This window comes from Lathamus discolor, chromosome 6 (genome assembly GCF_037157495.1).
Source record: "Lathamus discolor isolate bLatDis1 chromosome 6, bLatDis1.hap1, whole genome shotgun sequence".
Lineage (NCBI taxonomy): Eukaryota > Metazoa > Chordata > Aves > Psittaciformes > Psittacidae > Lathamus > Lathamus discolor.
Window position 1 is genome coordinate 42,632,170 of NC_088889.1, and position 25,395 is coordinate 42,657,564.

The 25,395-nt window shown below is 36.8% G+C and overlaps 1 protein-coding gene across 7 annotated transcripts; it reads right to left on the reverse strand.

Moving 5' to 3' along the window:
* Nucleotides 1-23: 23 nt before the first annotated feature.
* On the reverse strand, nt 24-23,946 carry G2E3 (G2/M-phase specific E3 ubiquitin protein ligase). Of its 7 annotated transcripts, none has more exons than XR_010614100.1 (18): nt 23,876-23,946; nt 21,640-21,735; nt 21,250-21,303; nt 20,090-20,187; nt 17,990-18,091; nt 17,288-17,412; nt 15,420-15,585; nt 14,622-14,728; nt 13,553-13,669; nt 12,026-12,150; nt 11,805-11,934; nt 10,990-11,115; nt 9,556-9,866; nt 8,705-8,886; nt 8,369-8,541; nt 5,391-5,590; nt 900-4,211; nt 24-180 (listed from the first exon to the last, which is right to left on the reverse strand). XR_010614100.1 is itself a non-coding variant. In XM_065686468.1 (17 exons), the coding sequence occupies exons 2-17, from the start codon at nt 21,665-21,667 to the stop codon at nt 3,979-3,981; spliced, it is 2,277 nt and encodes a 758-aa protein (XP_065542540.1). In that variant the 5' UTR covers nt 21,668-21,735; nt 23,876-23,946; the 3' UTR covers nt 24-3,978. The 7 variants fall into 7 exon arrangements, 5 of the variants coding, with proteins under 5 accessions (XP_065542540.1, XP_065542541.1, XP_065542542.1 ...); XR_010614101.1 differs by lacking the exon at nt 24-180 and adding an exon at nt 4,398-4,507 and having other exon boundaries at nt 4,124-4,211; XM_065686468.1 differs by having other exon boundaries at nt 24-4,211.
* Nucleotides 23,947-25,395: the final 1,449 nt, after the last annotated feature.

The window sequence follows — 25,395 nt, forward strand, 5'->3', positions numbered from 1 at the left end:
TTAAATCACCAAAACAATAGCAGTGAAGTTACATATTTATTCCAAAAGAAATTCAACTTTTTATTGCACTTTGAATATATACATGGCAGTTATTTCCCACAATTACCAATTACTTCAACACTGATGCTCTATCTGCCAAGTACAGTGTTGCTTGAAGATGCAACAGCTCAGGCACTGATCCTGCAGTTAAAGTTATTTACAAAATTATACTTTTTGTAATATTCCAATTACTGTTTTAAAAAGAACATTGTTTATGCAATACAAAATCAGAAGGTTCCATTGTTGTTGTTTTTTTTTTTTTTTACAAACGTTAATACTGACAATGATTTTTTGTATACATGATTTCAGAAGTTTTCACATTTCATTTTTTACCCAATTAATATTCCCTTAAGTGAAAAAAGGGTAAAGCTTGAGCCTGATATAATACAGAATCAAGAAACTTTAAAAGCATATTTTGTAGCCTACATTTATTTCTATTTGAATGAGAATTTTTGATGCTATTTTCAAAATGCACATGCAGAATGTATGAATTAATGACATACTCTGCCCTGTATTTCACATATACCTCTCTAAATCCTCAAGTCTTCCAATCCCAAGACTGAACAGCTTAATGAAAAAAGCCAAAGCTGCAGTACACAATAGTTTAGACCTTAAATACAAGCTAATACTAATTTCTTTTCCTTTTGACTGTATTTCACTCATTAACCAGTTAAAAACAGTAACAGCTTTTTCTAGTAAGCATCTTTTCCGTTGGTGAAATCAAGTCACAGAAATTTCTTACCCCTTCATTTTTCAAACATATCTAATACTTGAGGTTTGGTTTTTGGTTTTGTTCTTCAGACCACTAATACTAATCTATTATTGTTTACTAGAAAATGATCACTCTAGAAAATAAATACCTTATTTGATATGCTAATTCCAGATAGAAGCTTAGGGTTTGATGCAGAAGCTGTGGGGTGAAGTTCCTTGGTGAAACACAAAGGACTGCAGTAGTTCTCTTGTGGCCTTGACACACCTTGTTAAAGCTGCAACTTCTACAAAAATGTATTTAATACACAACGCTAATGCAGATGCAGTCAATCTCCTTGTGCTACAGAAATACTGAAAGTAAGCAACTTCTCTAAACTATTTTCCAGACATGCCTCAGGTTGCAGTTTATGTAAAATGAAAACTACCTGATAATATTGCACTTCAGTGACCTGCTATAGCAACTGAAAACCTGATGGTCATTATGGCTACAGAAATTGCTTTTATGTTTTCCAGTCAAGAGACCTTTCTGTGTTTCAACAGATTGGAAGTCAACTTACTCAATGGAATTTTAGTGAACAGTTAAAAGTAATTTTAAGATTGGTCTATATAAATGTTCAAAAGGAGCAGAAAAGCAAAAGTTTCTCTCCACAGTAACATTTAGGAATATAATTTGAGTATATCAAGGATTATATTAGAATGTATAGACTGAGATGATCAAAGTAACAAGAAAGGAAAGGCAACTTGTCTTGAATGTGTACGTATCAGTATCAGAAAATGAGAACAAGTTCTGCGTAAGAAAGAAGTCTTCTCAAGCAGTATTGAAGACTTTGTGAATTCCATGTTTTGATACAGCATTGTATAGTAGAGTTTTAAAGTTAACTTACAAATGACATTAGTTCTACCTTTACATAAAACTGCTGAATTCAAAACTAATAAGCAGTAAAACATGTGAACCCTATTTTTATCTCAGGTACTTTTTGAAGCCTTATAATCACATTACCTTTCTTCACTGAAGGTTTTACAATACAATTTATTACTTCCAAGTTCGAAACCATTTCCCTTACAACTGCTGTTATCAAAAGTCCAAGAACTGTCCTTTAAAATTATACACTCTTGTTGCTAGTTCTGTAAGTTCTGTACTTCCCCATACAGAAAAACAACATAGTATTACAGAAGACATTTATCTCTGACTAGGCAAGAAAAAGACTCCATTGGGTATACCACTCATTTTTAAAAGTATAATTACCTATTTGCAGGAATCACACTGCTGTGTTTTAAGAACATGAACATACAATGAATCATTACGCAAATGAATTTGCAACAAACAGAGCATTCTGAAGGGTAAGAATAAAAAGAAGTTATTGGCAGTATGACATTTAAAAATTACGCAAAGACAATAAACATGGAATATTATTGGAGAAAAAAATCAAAATGGAATGAGAAAACACTTTGTTTATAAACAGTCAACTGTCATTCTTCAAGATCTCACAGACACATATTTTAAAGGGGACTTTTATATGCGTTTGGCTCAGAACCAGAAAACCGTTCCCCAGATCAATAAAGAAGTTTTAGCAGTTTAAAAAATATTTCGAAATACCTGCATATTGTCTAATGAACAATACCCATTTGCCTCTTTGTCTGTAACCCTTTACAGAATGGTCTCAATTTTGTGAGTCTTGACTGCCACTTCCACAATTCTGGAGCTGCAGTACACTGCTATGTAATTAGCATTTAGTAATACAATTTATTAAGTAGAGGAATACTTGCAATGAACCTGAAACCAGATTAGCCCGGTTCTGGTGGTAGGGTTTTTCTTCTGAAACACCTATCCATTTATAATTTATTGTGGATGTACCTTCTTGCCAAGGCATCCAAAGTAAAGCAATCCCACCTGTATTTACAATTAAACCCAAGCTATATTAATTAAAAAGTATTCAATTATTCTTCAGCTTTTCGGTATTTTGAAGAATGTGGATATATATATATAGATATATACTAATACATACCTATCTTTACAGATCTATAGCAAAACCTGTGTTTGGGACATAGTATAAGGTAATCAAACTGAAACGGAAGGAAATTAAAAAAAAAAAAAAAAAAAGACACCTACTTACATTTAAAAAAATTGTACTTAAATGTCATTTTAGTTTCATAGTTCTAGTATTAGTAACATTAAAGTGTTACTGTGTAGGTGTCTTTTATGGCTTACTATTTATACAAATACTGCAGAACTGAAATATATTTCATACAGCTGACGTTGCTCAGACTACACCTACATTTGAACAGAAAGAGTTTAAACTAAAAGCTAGAAAAGTGTCAGGCACTGACAAGCTTGATGGTAGACTGCCTTTAATTCAACAAATAGTTTTAGTGTATATACCTCTGAAAATACTGGCTTCCATGGAAGACAAAGTCACATGTTCTGAGCAACAAATTCTTACACTGAACAACATTAAGTCTAACTCTAAAATTTCATTTTGAAAGACCACTTATCGTTGCATATTCAAGACTTGCTTACGGGTTTTACTATTTTGTCTACATGTATAATTAAAGGTTAATGTATAACAGCAGAATGCAGAAACACGTGCAAATACCAAAGATTTTGTCCAACAATAGAAACTCAAGTTCAACCAGATTTTGTTCTTGCCCCTAATTATTTTGCCTAGGTTTTCTCCAAACCTTAATTGTATTTTAATGCACTAACCAAAATGACCTTTCATAGGTTTGTATAAATCATCACCCGTCCACCCCAAATCATCAGTATAAAAACAATTACTGAAGAAACTATACATGGAACAACTGAAGAACTGCATCACAGCTTTACTTGAGACAAAGCTCTTCAGCAGTGATCTTCAAAATGTACCCGATTTGACTTTGATAAATAAGCTAATGAAGTATGTAAATCAATCACCATACTTACCCATGGGAAATAGCTAGAATGTTACATAATTTGACAACATTTCATGCTTGTCTACAGCAAAAGTAGACATTTAAAGTACTTCTCCAAGAGACTGCTGACTCTTCAAGCCAACTTCAAAAAGGAATATGTTTCGACATGTAAAGAGCATTTTCATCTGAAAACTGTTTTCCATCTTAAAAAATTACTTTTAGCATATGCTTGGGGGAAAAGGCCAAGAGTATGCTGTCCCAAAATACAGTAGCGATTCGCAAGCAGGCATTCCTGCAGAGATTTGGAAGTTTTCAACATCCAGTCTAGTAGCAAAAGTTTTATTCTCTTTCAACTCTTACTGTGTTTTTGATGGTGAACTCCATTTTATTCTTAAACTGCTCATATGTCTTCGTTATAGGGAGCTCTAAGCAATTATGGAGTCTGTTTCCAACAGGATACCTTATATGCGAAAACTTAACAGTAGGCTCAGGATCAAACCCAGTAGGGGGTATACAAAAAGAGCCTGTTACGAACAGCAGAATATCTTCCAACGTCACTACAGACTCACCACCTAAAAAAAGAAAAAACACAAGTAGGATTAAGTCGTATCATTTATTCCCTATTACCAATAAACCATTATCCTAAATGTTAAGTGTTAGATGGAAAAAAACCTGGAATAAGGAAACCCAGATCGATACCCTGAATTAATATGCATTTACATGGGCAAATAAGAAAATTGTCAGCATGAAAAACCTACCTGGGTTAGTTTTGAAAAATTTTAAGTAAATAGGGAAGAAAACCTCTTCTGCAACAAGAGACCATTGGCTTTCATCTTGAGACACGTTATCTAATAAGTTAACAGCAAAGCTAAAGACAGAGGAATAAAGGATTTTTCTGTACCACTCAGGTTGGGGGAGAGTGCCTTTAAAAAAAAAAAAAAACCCAACAAAAAACAACAACCAAACAAACCTCCCCAAAAACAACCAAACAACACCCCCCAAACCAACCGCCATCTTTAATATATTTACCCCTCTCAAGTTTCATTAGAATTAAGTTTCAGAAATTGTAATTGGCAAGAAAGAGGGGAAGAAAGAGCAATGAAGAACTGACAGTGACTTCAAAACTCTAAAATCCAAACCCTGCTTGCATACCAGCAGCTGAATACCCTGAATGGAGAAGGGGGGTGTCCTGGGTTCAGCAGTAGCATTTTTCTTCTTAGTAGCTGGTGCAGTGCTGTGTTTTTGACTTTCAGCCTGGGAACAGCTCTGATAACACCAATGTTTTTAGCTGCTGCTTAGTAATGTTTAGTCTGACCAAGGACTTCCTGAGTTTCATGCTCTGCCAGGGAGGAAGGGAAGCCAGAAGGAAGCAAAGACAGGACACCTGACCCAAACTAACCAAAGAGGTATTCCATACCACAGCATGTCATGCCCACCATATAAACTGGGGGCTAGATCACTGCTCGGGTCAAGCTGGGTATCAGTCAGCGGGTGGTGAGTGGTTGTATTCTCTTCCCTTGTTATTTCCCTTATCATTATTATTATTGGTGGAAGCAGTAGTGGTTTGTGTTATACCTTAGTTACTGGACTGTTCTTATCTCAACCCGCGGGAGTTACATTCTTTTGATTCTCCTCCCCCTCCCCCCATGAGCGAGGGGTGGGGAGGGAGGAGTGAGAGAGCAACTACGTAGTTCTGAGTTACTGACTGGACTTAAACCACAACAGCAGGAAAGGAAAAAAAAGTTACTTACTTTTCACATCTTGCAAATAAGCCATCCAAAAATCTGCACCTTCAACTTCATTTACATCTGACGAGGAATGGATTGTAAAGAGATCACAAAGAGTTTCTACTGAAAGTCCCTCATGTTTGTGGCACAATATACTAGAGAATGCATCTGGATGCATTTGCATTTTCTCTAGCACACCAAGAGTTCTCAAACCTTGCCTGAAACTAGAAGTGGGGAGAGGGGGAAAGAAGAGCAAGCATGGATCAAGAAAGTAGTAACTAACTAATTTTACTTTGCATTTTATAAAGCTGTAAGACTAGACATAATGAACTTTTCCCATCTGCAGTCTCCAACTCTGGTCAATTAGAGGTACGTGATAGTCCCACTTTATCTTACCTTGGACAATGCATTGAATTCTCATTTTAACAATCTGTTCCTGGGGAGCATTTGGGGCAGATGAAAGAAATACCAGGGATAAACAAACTAAATTTGCTAATACTATACAGCCATGGTTTACTTTTAATTTTTATGTGAGAACATACTGAACTTTTTTCTTACAAACATCCCTTTAGAAGCTTTTTCATCCCTAGACAAAATTAGGTGTCTGAAAAGATACCCTTCGCTTGGCTTCTGTAGTCTGCATGTGTTTACATGTTATTATTTCTCCCTATGGCAAATACAGATAACAATATCCGGGGCTACACAAGAGATTGTGGTGCCACAGGCCAGGGTTTAGGGAGGTGATCCTTTCCCAGCAATTGGGGGGGCCACACTTGGTGTGCTGTGTACAGTGCTGGGCTCTGTGACTGAAGCATAACCCTTTGAGGAAAGGCTGAAGGAGCTGGGACTGTTCAGCCTGCAGAAAAGAAGGCTGAAGTGGAATCTCAGTGTGTGGAAGTTATCTGAATGCAGTATGCAAAGAAGGCAGAGCCAGGCTCTTTTCAGTGGTGTCCAGTGACAGGACCAGAGGCAATGTGCACAAACTGAAACACAGGAGGTTCCAGCTGAACATCAGCAAATGCTTTTCTACTCTGAGGATGACCAAGCACTGGCATGGGTTGCCCAGAAAGTCTCCCTCTGTGGAGATATTCAAAAGCTGTACACAGTACTGGGCAACTGGTTCTAGGTGGCCCTACTTGAGCAGGGTGGGAGTGAATAAGGTGACTTCCAGAAATCCCTTCTCACCTACACACCAATTTGTTTCTGTGATTTAATTTTTATTTATTTTTTTTTTAAGAAAATCAAAGCTCTGTAGGCTGAAAAAACCCTACTAGTTACAGTGTACTGGGTAAGAATAATTCAAGCAACTGGCTTTACAATTTAACCACCAAGTTAAACGAGAATTAAAATTTCACCTCAGTTGTTTACTCATCATCTTTTAGATATCAACAGGCTAAACTGGTAAAATTCAGAATAAAGATGCTGAACATGTACAGTCAGTGGTGTAAAACATAAAGTGACTAACTCTTTACTTACTATCAGTCCCTGACAAGAACATTCATGCTGTACTCCCTTTTGTACATTTTAAGCACATCTCCAGAAATGCACAAACCATCACTTTCCCATAAACAGGCTACTTACTACTTTTCACTGGCTACTTTTAAAATATGATAATAGATTGGTCAAATATGCCACCTGAAGAGGGTCTTCACTGAAAGATTAATTATTCTCAACTTTATTAAAAAAAATCCTCACAATCAAAATTAGTTTTGTAGCTTCTGGAGATTCAGTTGATTCAAATTTGTCAAGGATAACACCCTAAATGTGTTAAGTATAAACCAAACCACACTTGTTGGATAAATTAGCATCTGTCTTTTTACTGAGCAGTTGAAGAATGCAACATGGAAGTAAGGTGAGAAGCCAATCAAAAAATAGTCAGCAGCTGCAACTTTCCCAGCTACCTGAAATCATCACTACCTCATGGAAAAAACAATGTACCAATTTTAAGTAGGCCAACTTACACTTCTGCACATTACTGCCCTCCTAATGGCACGCAAACTCCCTACTTTGAACTCTGGAAAACTCATTTAAATTCTAAATATACGTTTAATACTTCTGAAGTTTAAAGATTTTAAATTCAAGCAATTCTGAATTAAAAATTAACATAAGCTAGAGCAATTCAGTAGTGCAGGCTTTTCATGCTGTTGCACAGTGAGACTGGAATTTGCCATGGTGATAACAGTGTCCAGCTAGATTAACATCACTTATGAAAACAAGACTTTGTAAAAGCAATGCATTCCTTACTAGCTACCTTAACCTTGGAAGTGCTAACGGACTGATAAAAAAACATCTGCACCAGAAGGTGCCAAAGAGAAAACAAGCAGTAGAAAAACAAGTAGTTAACAAGAAATGACAGTAACTGGATGAGAAGTAAAGGTGGTAGGGAGAGATCACCGACCACCGACTCAATTCAGGACTGAAAAGGCTCCTCTTCCCCTTCCCCCCCCATCCTTCATGGAGCATGTATGCTAATTTACACGGCAAGTGAGAACAATTTACCCAGTAGGAGACCAGAGTACTAATTAATTATATATTTGTTAACTCTTAGACCAATGAAAAACTATTTCTTTTTTCTCTGAAATGTATATTATCTGAGGTACACTAAACTAAGGTCTGTTAGCTTTGCAGAGCTTCTGCCCAGCACCCCATTTCGCAAAATAGCTGACAATAAAATACCTTGACTCTGTGCGTGTACTGGCTTTTTGCACACCGGGTAACAATCCCACTTTTGGGACAACAATGTTGTTTAAAACTATGCCCTCTTCAGAAGGTTTAAAAAGGAATGTGACCAAGGAGCAGTGGAATGGAGTGGATATGTAGGGAAATAATTTCATTCTTTCAGTTTACCTAACTAGTTACAGTTGCTACTTAATCCACTGAAAATTACAGTACATTGGTCAAAATGGAGAATAAGTAAGAACATGTCAAAGTTAGTTTTAGAAATGTATTATTTAGTATTTTGGTGAAGAAAATATCCAGGAATTTTGAAAATTCAAGCAAACCTTTCTAAAGGTGAAATGATTCTCTTGATCACATGGTGGATCAGTAGGTCATTCACCAGCACATCCTTATCACACAAAGCTGTTACAGGTCTTAAACATCCAGCAGCACCAAGGAACTCATAGCAGTTGTTTATTGTAGACTGTAGGCTGGACAGACTATTTGCATGTTTTATCTGTATTGGAAGATAGAAAGCAAGGAATTTATTACAAGCATGTGTATATATATATGTATGAAAAATAGGCTTTTTAATCTGAACAGAAGTTAATATTCAGTAAGCCCTTATGTATCTCCAAATATAGTCATGTACAACTTCCCAGTAAGTTTACTTTTATTACCATTTTTATCGTTTCTGCAACATCAGCATCAGCAACATCTTCCAAAGCTGGCTTCACATTCTCTGGGCCATAGACAAGACAACTGAACAGTGTTTGGGAGAAGAAACCAGGAGACACGCCACCATGAACCAGAGAAACTGCGATCATTTTACCAGCTTCAAAATAAAGATTCTCTTTTACAGCTGCAAATAAAAAGAATATTTACTATATATGCACAGATTTTTTTTTTTTTTTAAACAGGGAATCTTATAATGCAATTCCTTTTTCCTTTAGGAGATTTAAGAAATGAAGATTGCCATCTCCTGCTAGTTGAAACAATAAGACTGGTATTTTTTACATAGAACTACCACATTCTTTTTATCCCAACCCTTCAGCCACTATCAATGTTTGGGAGGAGATGTAACATCCTTCCACTTTGTACCCAATACAGGTTTAATTCTGAAGCATAAGAACTAAAAGAAACCAAGTGTGGATCTTCAGACATCATGCTATCAGAGATAATGTTCTGAAATTTGAGGACAGGAAAATAAGTGACAGAGAAAGCAAGTCAGGAAGAAGTTCACTTGTAGAGAACTAATAAATCAATTTAAAAGTTCCAAGTCTAATTATATGCTGTATTTTTTCCTTGGTTGTCATCAACTTTTCCAACTAAACCAATTTTTTAAAATTACCAATCCACACCCCACCCCCCCCATAAGAACTGAAAACCAAAAAGATTCAGAAAAAAACAATTTCTTTCCATCAGGGCTATAATTGTGAACTGACAGTCATACTGGCTGAAGATTAAAAAAAAAAAACACCTTTCAAGTTCCATAGTTCTTAATGTATTCTTGAACAAAGTATTTAATTACCTTGAAAATCAAGGGACAAGTTCTTTGCAGAAGAGCCCTCAAACAGTGATGAATTCTGAAGGTGAAGCATTAATAACTGGAAGAAACGGTGTTTTTTTGCAGCAGAAGTATGTGTCTTTGATCTGCTTTTGCAGTTTGTGAACTTTATTTCAATGGCATTTGTAGGACTGAAGTTGCGCTGTCTAAATCCTTTTAAAGCACTATTCCAGATATTTTCGGCATCGATGTTAAGCCTTGTAGGTTTTGCATTAACTTGCAGCCTTAACTCCTTCAGTATATTAGAAACTTCCCTTCTTTCCCTTCTTAAAGGCCTACAAGAAAGTGGCGTATATTTTCAGATTAAATCTATGGTTCATAATTAGCAACAGTTATACAAGAAACACTCTAAAATCTATTAAGAAAAACACCCCTTTAAATATTTTGGTATATTTAGGTATTGCATACATTTTATCTGCAAAATATTTAGTGTAGATTATTCAAATTCTAACTCTGGTGGCAAATTTTAAAGTACCTATAAGAGCTAGAAAAGAAAGAAGTTAAGAATAATTACCTTGGCATAAAATGAATAGTGATTTTCTTAATTCAGTTATACCAACACAGTAAAATCAATTCTCACACTTACCCTACATGTGAATAACGTAAAACAAGTGAGAAATTGAGAAGCCTTCCATGTTTGTTTGTTAGACATGTTTTGCAACCAAACTGGAACGTACTGTCACCTATTCACTAATATTTAATCTTTGTCACTATAATCACAAATACATTTGAGTTGGGAGAAATGTTGCAATTCTCATTTATAAAAGACACCAGTCTAAATAAGACCATTTTTTTGCTTTCTAACTTGCAACAGAACTATTTCAAATTCTACCTACTGGAACTAATTGCCTCATCAGTATTTTTAGCATGTATTACAGGTAGAATTCATAAACTAAGTACTCGCAACAAAACAAAGAATTTTGCATCCCTAAACTGAATATTCCGTATTATACCATGTTACTTTACCACTGATTTTAGCATAATCACAAACTAATCCTATGGCACAAATGCCAAACTATTGAAAATTCAGGACATGTCTAATCTGAAGAATGTAATTAGGATTATTTTTATTCACCCTTTTCTAAAGAACAGCTATTGTTCACAAGGACAAATATGCATTTCTGGGTTTTGATTCCCTCACTACCAAACCTAAAAATTCTCAATAGGTATTACTCCTTTCTCCTCACCCCCTGCATTTAGAAACAGCAGAAGCTTTCATTAACTTACAATTTCAGCTCTTCAGTGTACTCATTCCATTTTTCCAGTGACTACCTACACACACATACAAATATATATAGCTACTATATACACACACACACAGCATGTTCTGTAGGAAATACAGTATAAAGCAATGTGCTAGATTACTCTTCAACATAGGAAAAATAGAAAAAAAATTACTTTTTCCTCGGGGACCAGTTCCTGTTTGACATCAGTGGAGATAAGGACGTCCTCACTCTGTTGGATGATGGAAGTTCTAAGTGTGAGTAGGTCGACAAGTTGTTCTGGCACATAATCTTTGGTGAGCTATAATCCAAAACAGTATTTTGAGAAGAGATACAACTGAAGAATGCATAAACACTTCTTATTTGAAGGTAGCAACATAGTTTTCCCCTGTTTCAGAACCAAATCTCATTTGTATGTTCATCTTCATGAAGTCTACCAGCGCCTGAACTACAGTTTTAGAAAGAATAATTCAGTATTTAATTATGTGGTGGTTTTAAGATCAGTTTTTAGTTGATCAGTTTTAGATGAGATGGAAATCCTGACTGATACATCAAGTAAAACCTAAAAATACTAGTTTCTACAGACTTGATGAAAAGTTTTCATTACAGCAGAGGAAAACATTATTCAAAAAAACACCTCTGTAAGCTAGATTTCTAGCATGCCATTCATGTGGAAAAAATACTGATGGAACAATCTTAGCTTTAAGTTTTGCCATTTGTATATTCAATGTTACCTCTAAATTGTTAAGATGGCTTTTACAAGGATTCAATTTTATCAACCTAAAAGCGGGTTTATGTGCCACTGAAGGCAAACAATAGCACACTACAGAGTCAGGGCTTAAACTTCAGTCACTAAACTTTACTCCAATTTTATTCAGTTTGCAATTTATTGCGAGAAGTTTCTCTTATGGAATAAGCCATCACCTCCTCATGTTTAAACACTATTTTATGTTATAATCAGTTTCTGCTTGAAAACAGAAGATTACACACTGAAGAATATTGCGTTGAGATCCGGGTGACTGCCGAGGGCACTTTGGAGATGGTTCTTCCAGCAAACAAGTTGTCCCATCTGTCTTTTCAGAGGTAGCCAAAGAACGCTTTGTCTTTTTCCTGTAGTTCCCTGTTGATTAGATTATATTATGTTAGTAAATTTGCTAGCTGTAAAACGCACAGTATTAAAATTTATCATTATAAGAAGTCCATAATTTTACCTGATTTTACCAAGATATTTCTACATTCCACGCACTCCCAGTTTTGCTCCCGTGACTTCATAGATGAACAGGCCAAATGAGTTCCACGGGAACCACAACACTGGCAACGCTTTATTTCCCATTTACTAGAATTACAAACTTATGTATTTAGAATTAGAACAATCACGCTAAAACACTCAACCGTAAGTGTAATCCAGACACCAAACTAACAAAGCATGGTTTTATCAATGTGGTAGCACTGTATATAATCAAGGGGAAATTTCTTCAGACAAGATATACTCACAATTCCTGTGAGTATTATTATATGTAAAAAACCCCAAACAAAGCCAACCCAACAAAAAAATAAGCTACCCATGTTCCAGCACCTTGTATTTAAAGAGGCTGTGAGTTAATGTGCTCCCCTTCCTTGAAGACAGTACTTGCAACCAGTATTTTCTCCTCACGTTGTTAGCCAGCAACACTCTTTACTTTATGGGTATCCACTATTCTAAATAGTTCCGAATAGTAATTTTTTTTCAAGTAGCGTATCTTATTAGTCTTACACATTCTGAATAAGATTCTTCATTAATAACAGTGTTTAAGTTATCTGTTAAGATTTTTGTTTAGATTTCTTCAATTTTGCTTAAACATACAATGAAAAGTGTGACTGATATTAGTTCAAATGCTGGAAGCCTGATGTATAACTCTTAAAAAGCAAAGTAAATCCCGAGGTGCACACATGCCATGAAAGAACCAAAAAATGTTCGGTCAGATCTGTACAAAATCAAGTTAGTGTCTACAGGGAGTAATCTACCACAGTACTATAGAAATAACTTAGAAGTAGAGGATCTGACAGCTTTGAATGTACTCATGCCAATGGAAGACACACATTTCAGAAACACACAAGTAACACATGAAATAATGCAGAAAATTAACTTGTTAATAAAAAATTATTCAAGTGGTAGAGAAGGATAGCCTTTTTCCATGACTGCTCAAGCCTCTCATTAAGCTATCAGCAACATTCTAGCTGCCATTTGCATGCAGAGGTATAGCTTGCAGCTACAGCGATTTTAGATTTATTTTACACAGCCAGTTGATTTTCAGCCAAGTCTAGTACCTTAGAATACTGTCAGAATTCTTTAATGAAAGAAATTCATTAATGTATTCTAACAGTTAAACTGTTGAATTAATCTTTGAATGAAAAATACACAAAATAGGCACATGCTAGTCTACATGTTATGTTATGTGGATATACATATTCTACTTCAGCTCTGTATCAAATGAAACCAGGACAAGGTAACTGATTGGTTTGGTTTTCTTGGCTTTTATAATAGAATTGAAATATGATTATAGACAGTAAACCAAACATTTTATTTGGACATGGTGTCTTGGCTTGACATGAAAACCTGATGCTGAAAAGTATTAAGGAAGTTAAATTAAACACCAAACCACCAAACCAAAAAACAAACCCCAAACTAAAACCCAAACACCACCACACCACCAAAGAACTATTCCATCCTAGGTTACACCTTTCTGCAAGAGTCATACCTATCAGGTTTACTGTAGTCTCTTCCTTTCCTGCACAGACATCTTCTAATATCACAATGTTGATAACAGTGCAGTAGATCTTCATATGCATTCTCTTCAAGTTCCCAAGATGCATCCCTATAAACAAGGTGGAAGATTTGTTATTACATCTGTATTTCTGACTGTTTAAACAGGTTACTCTGTCTTTATAAAAGATGCATATAATAACCACAGGAAGATATCTCAATCACATTCTAGGCAGAACTCAGAGGGGAAAGAAAAAGATCTAGGAACAAAAATACTACTATAAAATACACAGACAGCCCTTTTCTTCTGTCAAGTTACTGTGATTGAAATATTTATTATTTTTCACATGACCTTAGTGCATGTTTCTCTCTTTCATATTAGTCCACTTTGTCTCTCAAAGGGACATGAGGATTTGTTTTGGCAGTCTACTTAAGTTACCACTGAAAATGGTCTCCCGAAAAGTAATGCAGAATTTTCCAGGCCAGTATGGCAAAGTTCAACAAGTATTTTGACTCTTCTTCCTTCCCAGAATCTTGAGATTCTGTCTTTGTGTCTTATTTTGAGCTCCATCTAATGGTGGAAGCTTATGAAAAACAACTCAGAATTTTAGAAGCAGTTGTTACACTAAGTATATCCTTAGCAATCCCTAAAATGGGACTGGAAAAAGATGGAAGCTGGATGGCTGAGTGATCAATCTGTCTGGACAAAAATTCAGATAATTTAAAAATTTGGGCACAGAAGATACAATCCTATGTCTATGTGAAATTTCTGTTTTAAGAGGTGTTTTGATCTTTCAAACAGGTCCCTGGTTGAATCATGGCACAAGTGAATTTTCAGAGCTTTGTGCTTCATGTTCGAGATGACTAATTTGGATTTTGACAATTTTATTATGCATAACTAAAAGGAAACAGGCTAATCCTTACCAAACCAAACAATTCTACCACTGAAGGCAGAACTGAAGTTTTACGTATTAACAGAAGCAGTTCCATTGAATACATTAAGAATGGGTTTAATACTGTATCAAAGTTGGTAAAGAAGGGCGATTATTGATAAAATTACTTACCTTTCTGGAATGTATATGCCCATTCTCAACATTTCTCTCTGAAATTTGTCCTTGTTATTACATACTGTGCACCTAAAGAAAAATATCCCAGCACTCAAAGCTTGATACTGGGTCAAGAAAAAAAAAACCAAAAAAAAAAAAAAAAAAACCAAAAAACACAAAAAAACAAACCAATTATTGAATTACCATCATCCTCAGGATGCTAATAAATAATGCCTTAATATCTATAACCATTACATTCATGGATATTGTCCTGACATGGATGTTAAAGATGACATCAATCATGAGGTCATTTCACACTGAAGCAAATGGTGAGCATTTTCTCTTCTTTTAAAGGACAAAGGCTCACATGCTAGAATCAGATTCATAAACAAAACTACAACCCTTTTCAGTAAACCTCTTCAGACCTAGAATGAGTTTATGAAAAGAACCTCATAACTTTTTCCAGCTCTGGACTTAGGCAAAGAGAACTGATAAGGGATAAACGACATATTTAGCATTAAGATTCTGCATGTAAGGACTTGCAAGAAGGCAACTAGTTAGGTTGGATTTTAAGTTCCTAAAAATAACAAAAGGCAGGAAGTGCATCACACATACAGAAATACGGAGGGGGGGAATCCTTATAAGACTCTCGTCTCCAAAACACAACTATCCTTCAAACAGTACATTTCCATACCTACTGCCTACATTAAACCTAAGCAATTTTGTGCAATTTTAAGCTAATGCTTCACTATTTTTAAACACTATAGAAACGTGATCTCTGGGAGAAGAGAAAAAGAAATGGAGAACCTGTGTTACCTGCAAGCATTCTCGATGAAACCAAGCATTTTTACAGCAAGGACTTTTCAATACAGTGTATACTGGAAGTTGTTCAACCAAATCCAGGCATATTGTACACTGTGAAGTTCCTCCAGAATCTTTAACTGGAAACTTTTGGACTGGTTTATGTTCCCAACAGTAAGACCTAAAAATAACAATATAAGGTTACCAATCAAAACAATATTTGAAGAACCATCCTCATAAAATTTGAGGATAGCAAAATTAATTCCCTGTTGTATGTTTTTCATAATAAATGCTGTGTGACAAGTTAAAAAGGCAGACATGTATTAGTTTCGGCTGAGATAGAGTTATTTTCCTTCACAGTTGCTTGTATGGGTCTGTGTTTTAGATTCGTGCTGAAAACAATTTGATAATTCAGGGATGCTTCAGTTATTGCTGAGCAGTGCTTACACAGTGACAAGGCCTTTTCTGTTTATCACACTGCCCTGCCAGCAGTAGACTGGGGATGCACAAGTTGGGAGGGGACACAGGAGGGACAGCTGACCGCAACTGACCAAAGGGGTACTCCATACTGTATGGTGTCAAGCTCAGCAATAAAACTGGGGGAAATGAGGCGGGACATTTAGGGTTATGACATTTGTCTTCCCAAGTAACTGTACAAATGGCGAAGCCCTGCTTTCCTGGAAAGAGCTGAACATCTGCTTGCTGATGGGAAGCAGTAGGTTAATTCCTTATTTTGCTTTGCTTGCACATGCAGCTGTTGCTTCCCCATCAAACTGTCTTTATCTCAGCCCATAAGTTTTCTCACTTTTGCCCTTCCAATTCTTTCCCCATCCTGCTGAGGACAGTGAGCGAATGGCTGTGGGATGCTCTGCTGCCTACAATGGTTAAACCACAACACATTTAAAAAACTTACGTATCTAATGGAGGAAGTCAATATAAAGAATAAGCATGCTGGCAACTGACACTCTTCAATATACAGAGATCATATACCTTTTGGTCCACATAATGCATTTCCTCTCCTCAGAACCTCAAGTTCTTCCTAATTTCAATATTACTAAGACATTAGAAGAGCAATTTTGAGTTTGCGTATTGATTCTGCAAAGTCTAAGCAGCATGATAAATTTCATAATTTAGCTTATTTTTGAAGATCTATGACAGCCAAGAAATGCAGCTCTAGATGAAAGCTTTCTGGAAATGTATAAATTTTACATGTGCTCAACTTACTACAAGTCGTTTATTTAACAAGTTAAAATGTCTGCCAGACTTCAAACCACCCACCCTACAAACTATGCTTACAGTAGAATAAAGCCATTATCAGATGCCCTCAAGAGTATTTTGATTACAGCAAGATTCTAGACAGATAATAGCAAAAGAAAATAAAATGTTTTTTTTTAGACATCTGATATTAAACAGATTTCTCCTGTGGTCCATCTCTAATAACCAGATCTAGAAGTCTTGTGCTTTGAAACATGATGGAATAGCATACTGTGTTTTGACTGCTGAGAGATAGGCAGCCAGAACATTGCCATTTCAACAAAGGCACAGCAAAGGAGGTAGGCAAACAAAAAACCCAAACCCAACCACTGTGCAGTTTATTTCAAGAGTTTAGGACTTAATGCTAATTTCATAAACAAGGTAACGATTTGTAGAAGGACTAAATTATATCCTTAAAAGTGTTGAGAATTTAGTTTATAGGTACTAGGTATGTAATACAACCACTTGGCCTTCATGTTTTTCCACTAATCAGGTATTTTTTCCTTAGATAAACTGGGTATCATTTATAATTAACAGCTAATCCAATGAGAACCCATTAAGAAACAGATCACCCCCTGTAAAAATGCAATGAATTGAAAATGAAAAAGCAACAAGATCCCAGAACTTACCTGAAGTTTTCCATGAACTGGAAAATACATTCCTTTTGTGTCCCACAAGGAAAATGGTAACTTCGTTTGCATTTGGGGGCTACACATCCAATTGAAGCACCCTTTTTTCTACAGATGTTACATTTCTAGGAATAATTTCGTTTACATGTTAATATTCTGTTATTTCTAAAGTTAAAGTAAAATTACAGGAATTAAACCAACAGAAATATTACAGAATGTGTTAGAAAGAATATCAGCCAATAGATTCTGCAACAAGACTATTGTGTTTTAGCTCTATTTCAAAGAGTAAATATTAGTTATTTCACAGACTTTGATATTTTTTTATATGCATATTTACTTGTGATACATAAGCCAAAATACATGTTATTTTACCAGTACCTATAGCTTAAATGCATCTGTAAAATTAGATAACGTCACCTTGAGGCTCAGCATAATGTCATGAGGTATTATGCATGTGTAATTTAGCCTTACTTATCTGCAACATACCCAGAAAATAAAAATAATAAACTTTTGCAGGCTTTATTAGCCTTTGTGGCTTCTAAGAACCCAATATACTTGTTACTTAAATGTAAAATTCAGATGCTTGAATAGGCTCAGCACACTGCCCATTGTCAAGAAAACAAAACAAATCCCACAGGTTTTAAGTGCACTTAAAGTTACTTCCCTCCCCCACCTTGTAAAGGCCAAAGACTTCATTATTACCAATTTTGAAGCTCTATTCACTTCTTTTCTAATATCCGTGATTAAGAATCCATCTACACCTTCATCTTCTTCGCCTCTCTGCCAAATGCCACTTGACATCAACTATGAAAACAAATTAAGTATTTTAAAATATCTACCTAAAGATTTACGATTACTTACATTTTATTTGTCAACTAAGAGAAGTTTAGTCTAACAGAGCTTGTGTGCAAACATTTTAATGATGAAAAATTTTAAAACTCACCCAAAACATCTATACATTTTATCTGGTATGAAACAGTAGCAAATAGTAACATGAAAATAAATATGTCATAACATCAAAGTCTTAGGTAACACAGTAGAACCCAAGATGGTGTATTCTACCTTCCTTTGAAAGTATACAGACTATTCAGGTAATTGTCAAACAATTACTTTCAGAGGAAGCAAAATTAAATTAGTTTAGTTAATGTGAATGACAATTGTGCTGTGGAGATAATGAAGCACAGTAGGAAGTATCTCTACTGAAGTGCAACCTAAGAGGAAGAGTAATTCACTTTAGAAAATTAAATAAAACAGAAACCAGTAACTAGGCAAGTCATAAGAGCCTAATGATAATTTGAAGTTACTAAGCAAGGCATTTACATCACAAAATTCAAGTATCTAGTTTCACAACTTGATGCCTCCTATATTCTTTACAATCTCATTTTATATTTATTTTATAATTTTAACACAGCATCATTTTCTAACTAAAGAGTTTTATCAATATTTTAGTCAAATAAATATAAAATTTTATACCAGACCAAATTAAGAATGTATTTTTTTCCCCAAACGCAAGACGTTTAGCAAAGAAAAATCAAACTGCACCACTAACTGGCCTCTTCTAGAAGAGCTCTTTTGTTATATAATATTCATTGTAGTTAAGTAAAATCACAAGGTTTTGTTTGTTTTTAAGAAGCATCAGGGATCAAAACTAAAAGATGACTGCAGGAAGCTCATCACAGTAAAATATAAGTCATAAGGCTCAGTATTGGACGCATGCCCTTTTCTAGCTGTTTTGCTCCACCAGGAAAGGCCTTCTTCCTATCATTTCATATGGCCTATACACGAGGCAAAATCATCACAAACACACCTACATTTCCTTCCAGCTGCTTAAAATTTATTTAAGAAAATAGATATATATATATAAAAAAATATGTATGTAAATTCAGAAAACCTCCACTCTGCCTAGGCTTTGAAGGAGTCAATATACAACTTAGTAAATCATCTGCAGTCAACACAAATTTTAAAGACCGGTTGAGTTAAAAAACAACAACAACAAACAAACAAAACCCCAAAATACTCAAATTGCTCCTGATATTGAGACTTTTTTTAAACTTGGGGAAAAAAAATTCAAACTGTGTTTATTAACAAAAATCGCTTTTCTAAAAAAAAAAAGTAGTCGTATTATTTTAAAAGTCTGCAAAAATTCAGAGTTTAAAAGGTAGTTTAAGTATACCTTTAAGAATTGTTATCACTTGACAAAAGACACTCACTGTAGTTTATATTCACAGCTCTGTTCAAATTACAAGCTTTTTCTAAATAGTGATACTGTAGGTAGTGATACTGTACATTATCAGTAGGGTGCATATTACTAAACTGAATAGTAGGACTATTTCTTCAGTGTTACAATGCCTAAGTAATTATCATAGAATAACTCACAGCCAAGCAACAACTAATGGGAAACAAGAAAAAACAGAGACAACTTTTCTTTATTTTTTTTGACAAGGGGTGGAATTTTCACATTCCAAATTTCAAAACTCTCATTCTCCTACATAAGCAGATATGCATGTGTATCTTTTCCCCTTCTCTTAATATGAACCTTCATTGCTATAACAGGTTGGAAGAACTAAGTAAATTAATTTAAATGGATCATGAACAGAATTTAGTTTTGGATAAGTCTTTTTGGGATTTATTTTATTTGCTGCATGACAGGCTTCAAGGCTATAATTTCAACTTAAGTGTTCAGGCTTTACAACAACAAAACTGTTATAACAACTGTTTGGACAGGTTATTGCTATTTAATATGTTTTATTTATTTATTTTTCTGTTAAAACAGACAAGCTCCAAGATCAATTCCATACTTACCAAACAGTAATAATGAACAGTGAGATTGTACTCCACATAGGTCTTTTTTTCTCCATACTTTTCAGGGCAGTCATCTGTCCGTCCACAGAGAACACAAGCTAAAATAGAGAATCATGTCTATAGTCACATAATGAATGTATGAATTACTACGAATCACTTGTAGAGAAGTAATCTTTATGTCTCTTAATCATGCATTTTGATCTTAATCACATGCATTTTGAAGTAGATTACTGGATAAAGGACAGTAGGCACCCCTCTCTGCTTAATGTTGAATTCTACAATAAATACAGAAGAGGGTATTATTTGCTTCTTTTGTAGTTACTAAAAAGAAAATGCCTCGCCAGTTCCACCTGCCTTCTGATTCAGGAAAGGGCTATTACCTAAGCTAAATTCATAACTTGACTGCTCTCCCAACTGAAATGTTCTTTCCAAAACACCTAAAGATAATTATCAAATGGCTAACAATGTCCAAATGTGTGCGAAATATAACTGGTTTTAGTAATGTACATAAAGACATCACCATATTAGAACCCATGAAGCAATTTAACTGTTTCTCTGCATACCTTCATGATAATCTTTGTGCAAAGCATATGAATGGTATCCTGACTGTATGTGTCAAGCCAGATGCTACCAGTGCTTTTAAAACGTGCTAGTTTCAAAACATTCAAGGATTTGAGATAACACTGAAGTCAACTAAAACTTTTAGATTTTCCCCATTTCTGTAGTTCCTAGTCCACTAAAACACTTCTGAGATCTAATATCTTCCTTTCAGTTCTCAATAGATGCATGGTACATTTTCAATATTCTGTCAAGGACATAGTCATGATGAGACTAGAGGTACTGCTTCAGCCTAAAAGTCTTGAATGATACCGCTCAAACACAGCTGTGTGTTATTAGGAGGCTAATTCCCAGGGTTACTTTCTTAGAATATCTGCAGTAAAGACTATTTTAAATTATTCAAGCAAATTCAAAATTTCAAGCAAACAAATCCAAGGATGTTTACCAGTTACTACTTCTTCATTCCCTGACACAAGTGGTTCCAACATAATTTGAGTACTGAAAATCTACCTGTTCTTTGAGCCCAAATAAATCAAGTTATTACTGTTATTACATATGCAGATTAAAGTTTTCTATAACTGTTAAATAAAAACCTCACTTACATGAATTTTGAATGTGTAAATCATTGTTTTCACTCATCCTGAGTTTTTTTTTGGCTGTCATGAAAAAGAAGTGCGGTGTTAAATACATCTCATGCATTAACAGTGACCAGTATATACCACTTTTACATTTATTTTAAATTGAAGAAAAACAAACAACCCCCCCGGCCAAACTCAGTAAACTAAAAATGGGATCAAGAACAAAAGAATATTAAAATTCAGCTGTTATTGTGAGATAGGAGAAAGCAGGATGCAAATGCTCTTAAAACATATTCTCAGACCAGTGAGACATGTAGCAACTTTTAACTATTTCCCTAAACTACCAAACAATGTACTCTTATTTTCTCTTTGAAAGTAAAGTCCAGTGCATCAGCTAATTACGTATAGACTTACTTGTAGAGTTTGTAGTTATCTTAAACATCAAAAATAATGAGCCATGGACAACCAAGGAGGTGGCAGTGACTCCAGCTCAAATGAAGATCGAGGAACCTGTAATTAAAAATTAACTGGATAGGACAGTGATGTAACTATGCAGACAGTCTCCACTGTTTGGAGGAAATGAGGGATCCTGGTATAGCTGAAGAAATCCTGATCCAAGATGAAAAACAACAAAAAAAGTGAGGGGACAGTGACATGCATAAAGATGAATTTACACTATTTAGAACCATGTACTTTACATTCTAGACTGGGAAATAATTAATTTGGAAACACCGACCTAGCCCGCATTTCTTTCAAACATCACATGCCCCTAAAAACGAGATCCCCAAGATATATTAACGTGGATATAGGGGGAGCTGGCCTTTACTGTGTGCCACACCACACAACCTAGCCCACCTTGTGAAAAACAATTAAGAATACCTGTTTCTTCCCCATAGCACGATTACTCTTTCTCTAGTGTAAAGTAGAACCCTTTCTAGACCATATATGTAGATCTTTGAATTGCCTTTCTCTCAGGAAGCTGAAGAAAGGCTTACATAAGTTTTGCAAGACAAAGAATCATGGGTGACTGCCCAGGCTTGACCTCACAGGTAGGCAGACAACTTGCTTCACACACACCAGAGTGAGCAGGGAGGCAGCCGGTAACAAACCCAGCGTCCAAAACAGAAGCCTGACAGACTGAGCTATCGCAGTTTTGGTATTTATAGTTTTCATGACCCCCAAGTACAGGCTTCGGGAACAAACCCCAGGCTAATCCGACCTACTGCAAAGTACTGCAGCTCCTTCACTGGAGTGTTTGGAAGAGTTCTATTGAGACAGAAAAACACCAAAAACGAAAAAGGGAGGCAGAAGTCTCAGACATAAGGCAACTGCACCACTACACTTTGTTAGAGAACCGGAGTAGCTCTACACAAAAGAGCTTCGTCTAAAAGGAAAAGAATCTAAAAAATAAACAGTGCTGCAACGGAATTAGGTCAAGAGGCTCCTAAGAACACACTGCACCGAGAGCCCAGTGAAATAATTGACTACAGTTTTCCCAGAAACGCACTTCCCCTTTTCTAAGTTACAAAAAACAAACTCGATCAGGTACAGGGGCAGCGAAAGAGCAGCACACAGCTAACACGTTCCCTTCTCTTCGGCATTTCCCAATGGTCACCGCCAGTTTCACCGTCTTGAACATACCAGAGCGACAACAAACAGCCTCTGTTTACCACACAAGATCAGATTTTTCACCTCGGTGGGTTGCAAAAAGCCCTGCCGGCGGAGAACGCACATACCTGCCTGGAAAGCACCTTCTCCTACACCTTTCCTTCGCTCCAGCAGAACAGGGGAAAAAAATCGCTGCTACATTTCCCCCTCCCAAATTCCTTCTATTTGGTTCAGAGTCTTTCAGGGAAATGAAGCCGGAGCTCAAATTTGCAAGTTAAAAGGATATGCGAGAGCAACCACTGAGGCTCCGGGCACAAGTCCTACGGGGCTTTCCACAGGCATAAAGAAGTGCAGCATCGGTTTATTTGCAAGACAGGAACACGTTACCACGCAGTGTTTATGAAAACCCAAGTGTAAATAGAATGCGTGTACTTTGCCTAAACAGGCTAAAAAAAAAAAAAAAAAATAAAAAATCTCAAAGTGGATATTTAGGTTTTGCCGAGTTATCTCTTTACTGCTCCAGAACAGAAAGTGCTTTAAGGAGTTTCTTAACTAGAGAATGGGAAAAGTTTTCTCTGGCATACGGACAAAGAACCCTCCCGGATTCCGCCCGTCCGTGCTCTATGTCCTAGATGTACACGTTCCCCTCGCGGTGTATAACACGACGCCGTGTCCTGCAAGGAGCCCATCCCCCGGCACATACCACGCTTCCAGAAAGCCCAACTCACTGAAGTGCGAGCGACCACTTGCTGTCCGAGTCTCACACAGGCCTCACCACTAGACTTGGCCGACGCCTTCTTCAACAGGCAGAACGGCCGTGGCGCTGTTTGTGGGAGGAGCAGCCCAGCGAGGCCCTGTCCCGCGGCCGCACTGGATGACTCTCGCCCCCACGGGTTTCGCTCCCAGGAAACCACGACTGCTCACACTGCCCCTTCGGCGGCTCACAGCCCCAGTCTGCCTCCCTTCGCCCCCGCAGGGTAGCCCTCCCTTCCCCTCCCCAAGGGCGCAAGGCAAGGCCACAGCCCCTCTAAGTGTTACTCACCAACGGCAGCCTAGCTAACTGACAGACAATTCAAACTCCAACATCCGCCGCTGGGCCGGAAGCGGGGAGCCAGCCTCCCGCCGAGTCCCGCCCACCATCCGCTGTATCGGTGCTCGGCCGCTCTGGCCGGGCATGGCAGTTCCGCCGGCGGGGAGGTGTGAGCATGGAGATCGGTACTTGACTGGAGGGCACGGCGGGCGGCACTGAGTGGCTGAGCCCGGCAGCCGGGACCGGCACTCCCTGGCTTCCGAGGCCGCTGCCGCGCTGAGCAAACTGTGACAAATGGCCGTGGCCAGGCGGTGGCGTGTCGGTAGCCTCAGCTGTTTTCATCAGTAATCGCTGTCCTAACGAGGCGTGGGTCATAGAGTTGCAAGGGACCTTAACATCATCTAGTTACAACCCAGCTGCCTGCCACGGGCAGCGGCACCCTCCACTGACCAGGTCTAACGTGGCCTGTCTCTATAAACGTCACCCTTAGCCCAGCATCCCGGGCAGTCTCTTCCTGTGGTGTTGGAGTACCTTCCTAAGGAACCCGGAAGTTGTTTTTCGGATTGGGTTACGTTTGGGTGGTTTTTGGGTTGTTTTTTTTTTAGGTGTTTTTTGTTTTTTCTCCTGAGAGATGTACTTTCTTTGTTGTTAAAATACTGTCTTTTGCAGCTTGTTCTCGAGGGGCCTAACCTACTCCGCGTTAAGGCCAGTTGCAGTGCTGACCTGTTTTCCCCGTTCTTGGACTCAATGGCATTGCTACAGTAAAATGACGTTTCTCAACGAAAGCTGTGTATTATGCTGATGTTTATGCTGATATTTTCCCATCTGAATGCCGCTGTAATGGCAGACTGTGTCAAAAGGAAGCTGTAGTATATACCATTATTTCTTTGCTGTAGGCTGGTGTTTTCCAAATAAAGAATATTCCATTTGGGTCAGCTCATATGTTCTGTTTTTATATGTGTATATATATATGTTAGTAGTTATTATCAGTCAGAAAAAGCCTGAACATTTTTGTTTAATTTCAGTGTTCTATCAGTCATTCAGGTAGTCCTGCAGAAAATTGAGAGAAAACTCGAAGGGGAGAATTAACATTTTAATGTATCTGCGTGTTCTGCTGGTTCAAATGGATTTATTTATTTATTTATTTATTAATTAATGAGACAGCCTCAAACATTTTTCCATATTTATGTAAAACTCTTGACAAGCAATAGCATCCTTCTCTAAACATCTGAAGTATGGTAGGCTGTCTAGAACTCCAAATCACATCTGGAGAGGCTCTGTTATGTCATCACTTGTTAAGTTTTTAGGACCTAACCACGATGGCAGCATTTTATACTCCATTTGGATGTGGTTATACATTAATAAAATTCAAAGAATAACTAATCAGGTCGTTATTCTTTCACTGGTTTTAGGAGGGCAGTGGAGAGCTTACCTTTTTTTTTAAATCATGAGCTTTCTTGGTTCCTTTGTTTTCATATAACCCTTTGAAAAGTACTAGGTCCCTATTTGCCACAAATCATAAAATGGTTTGA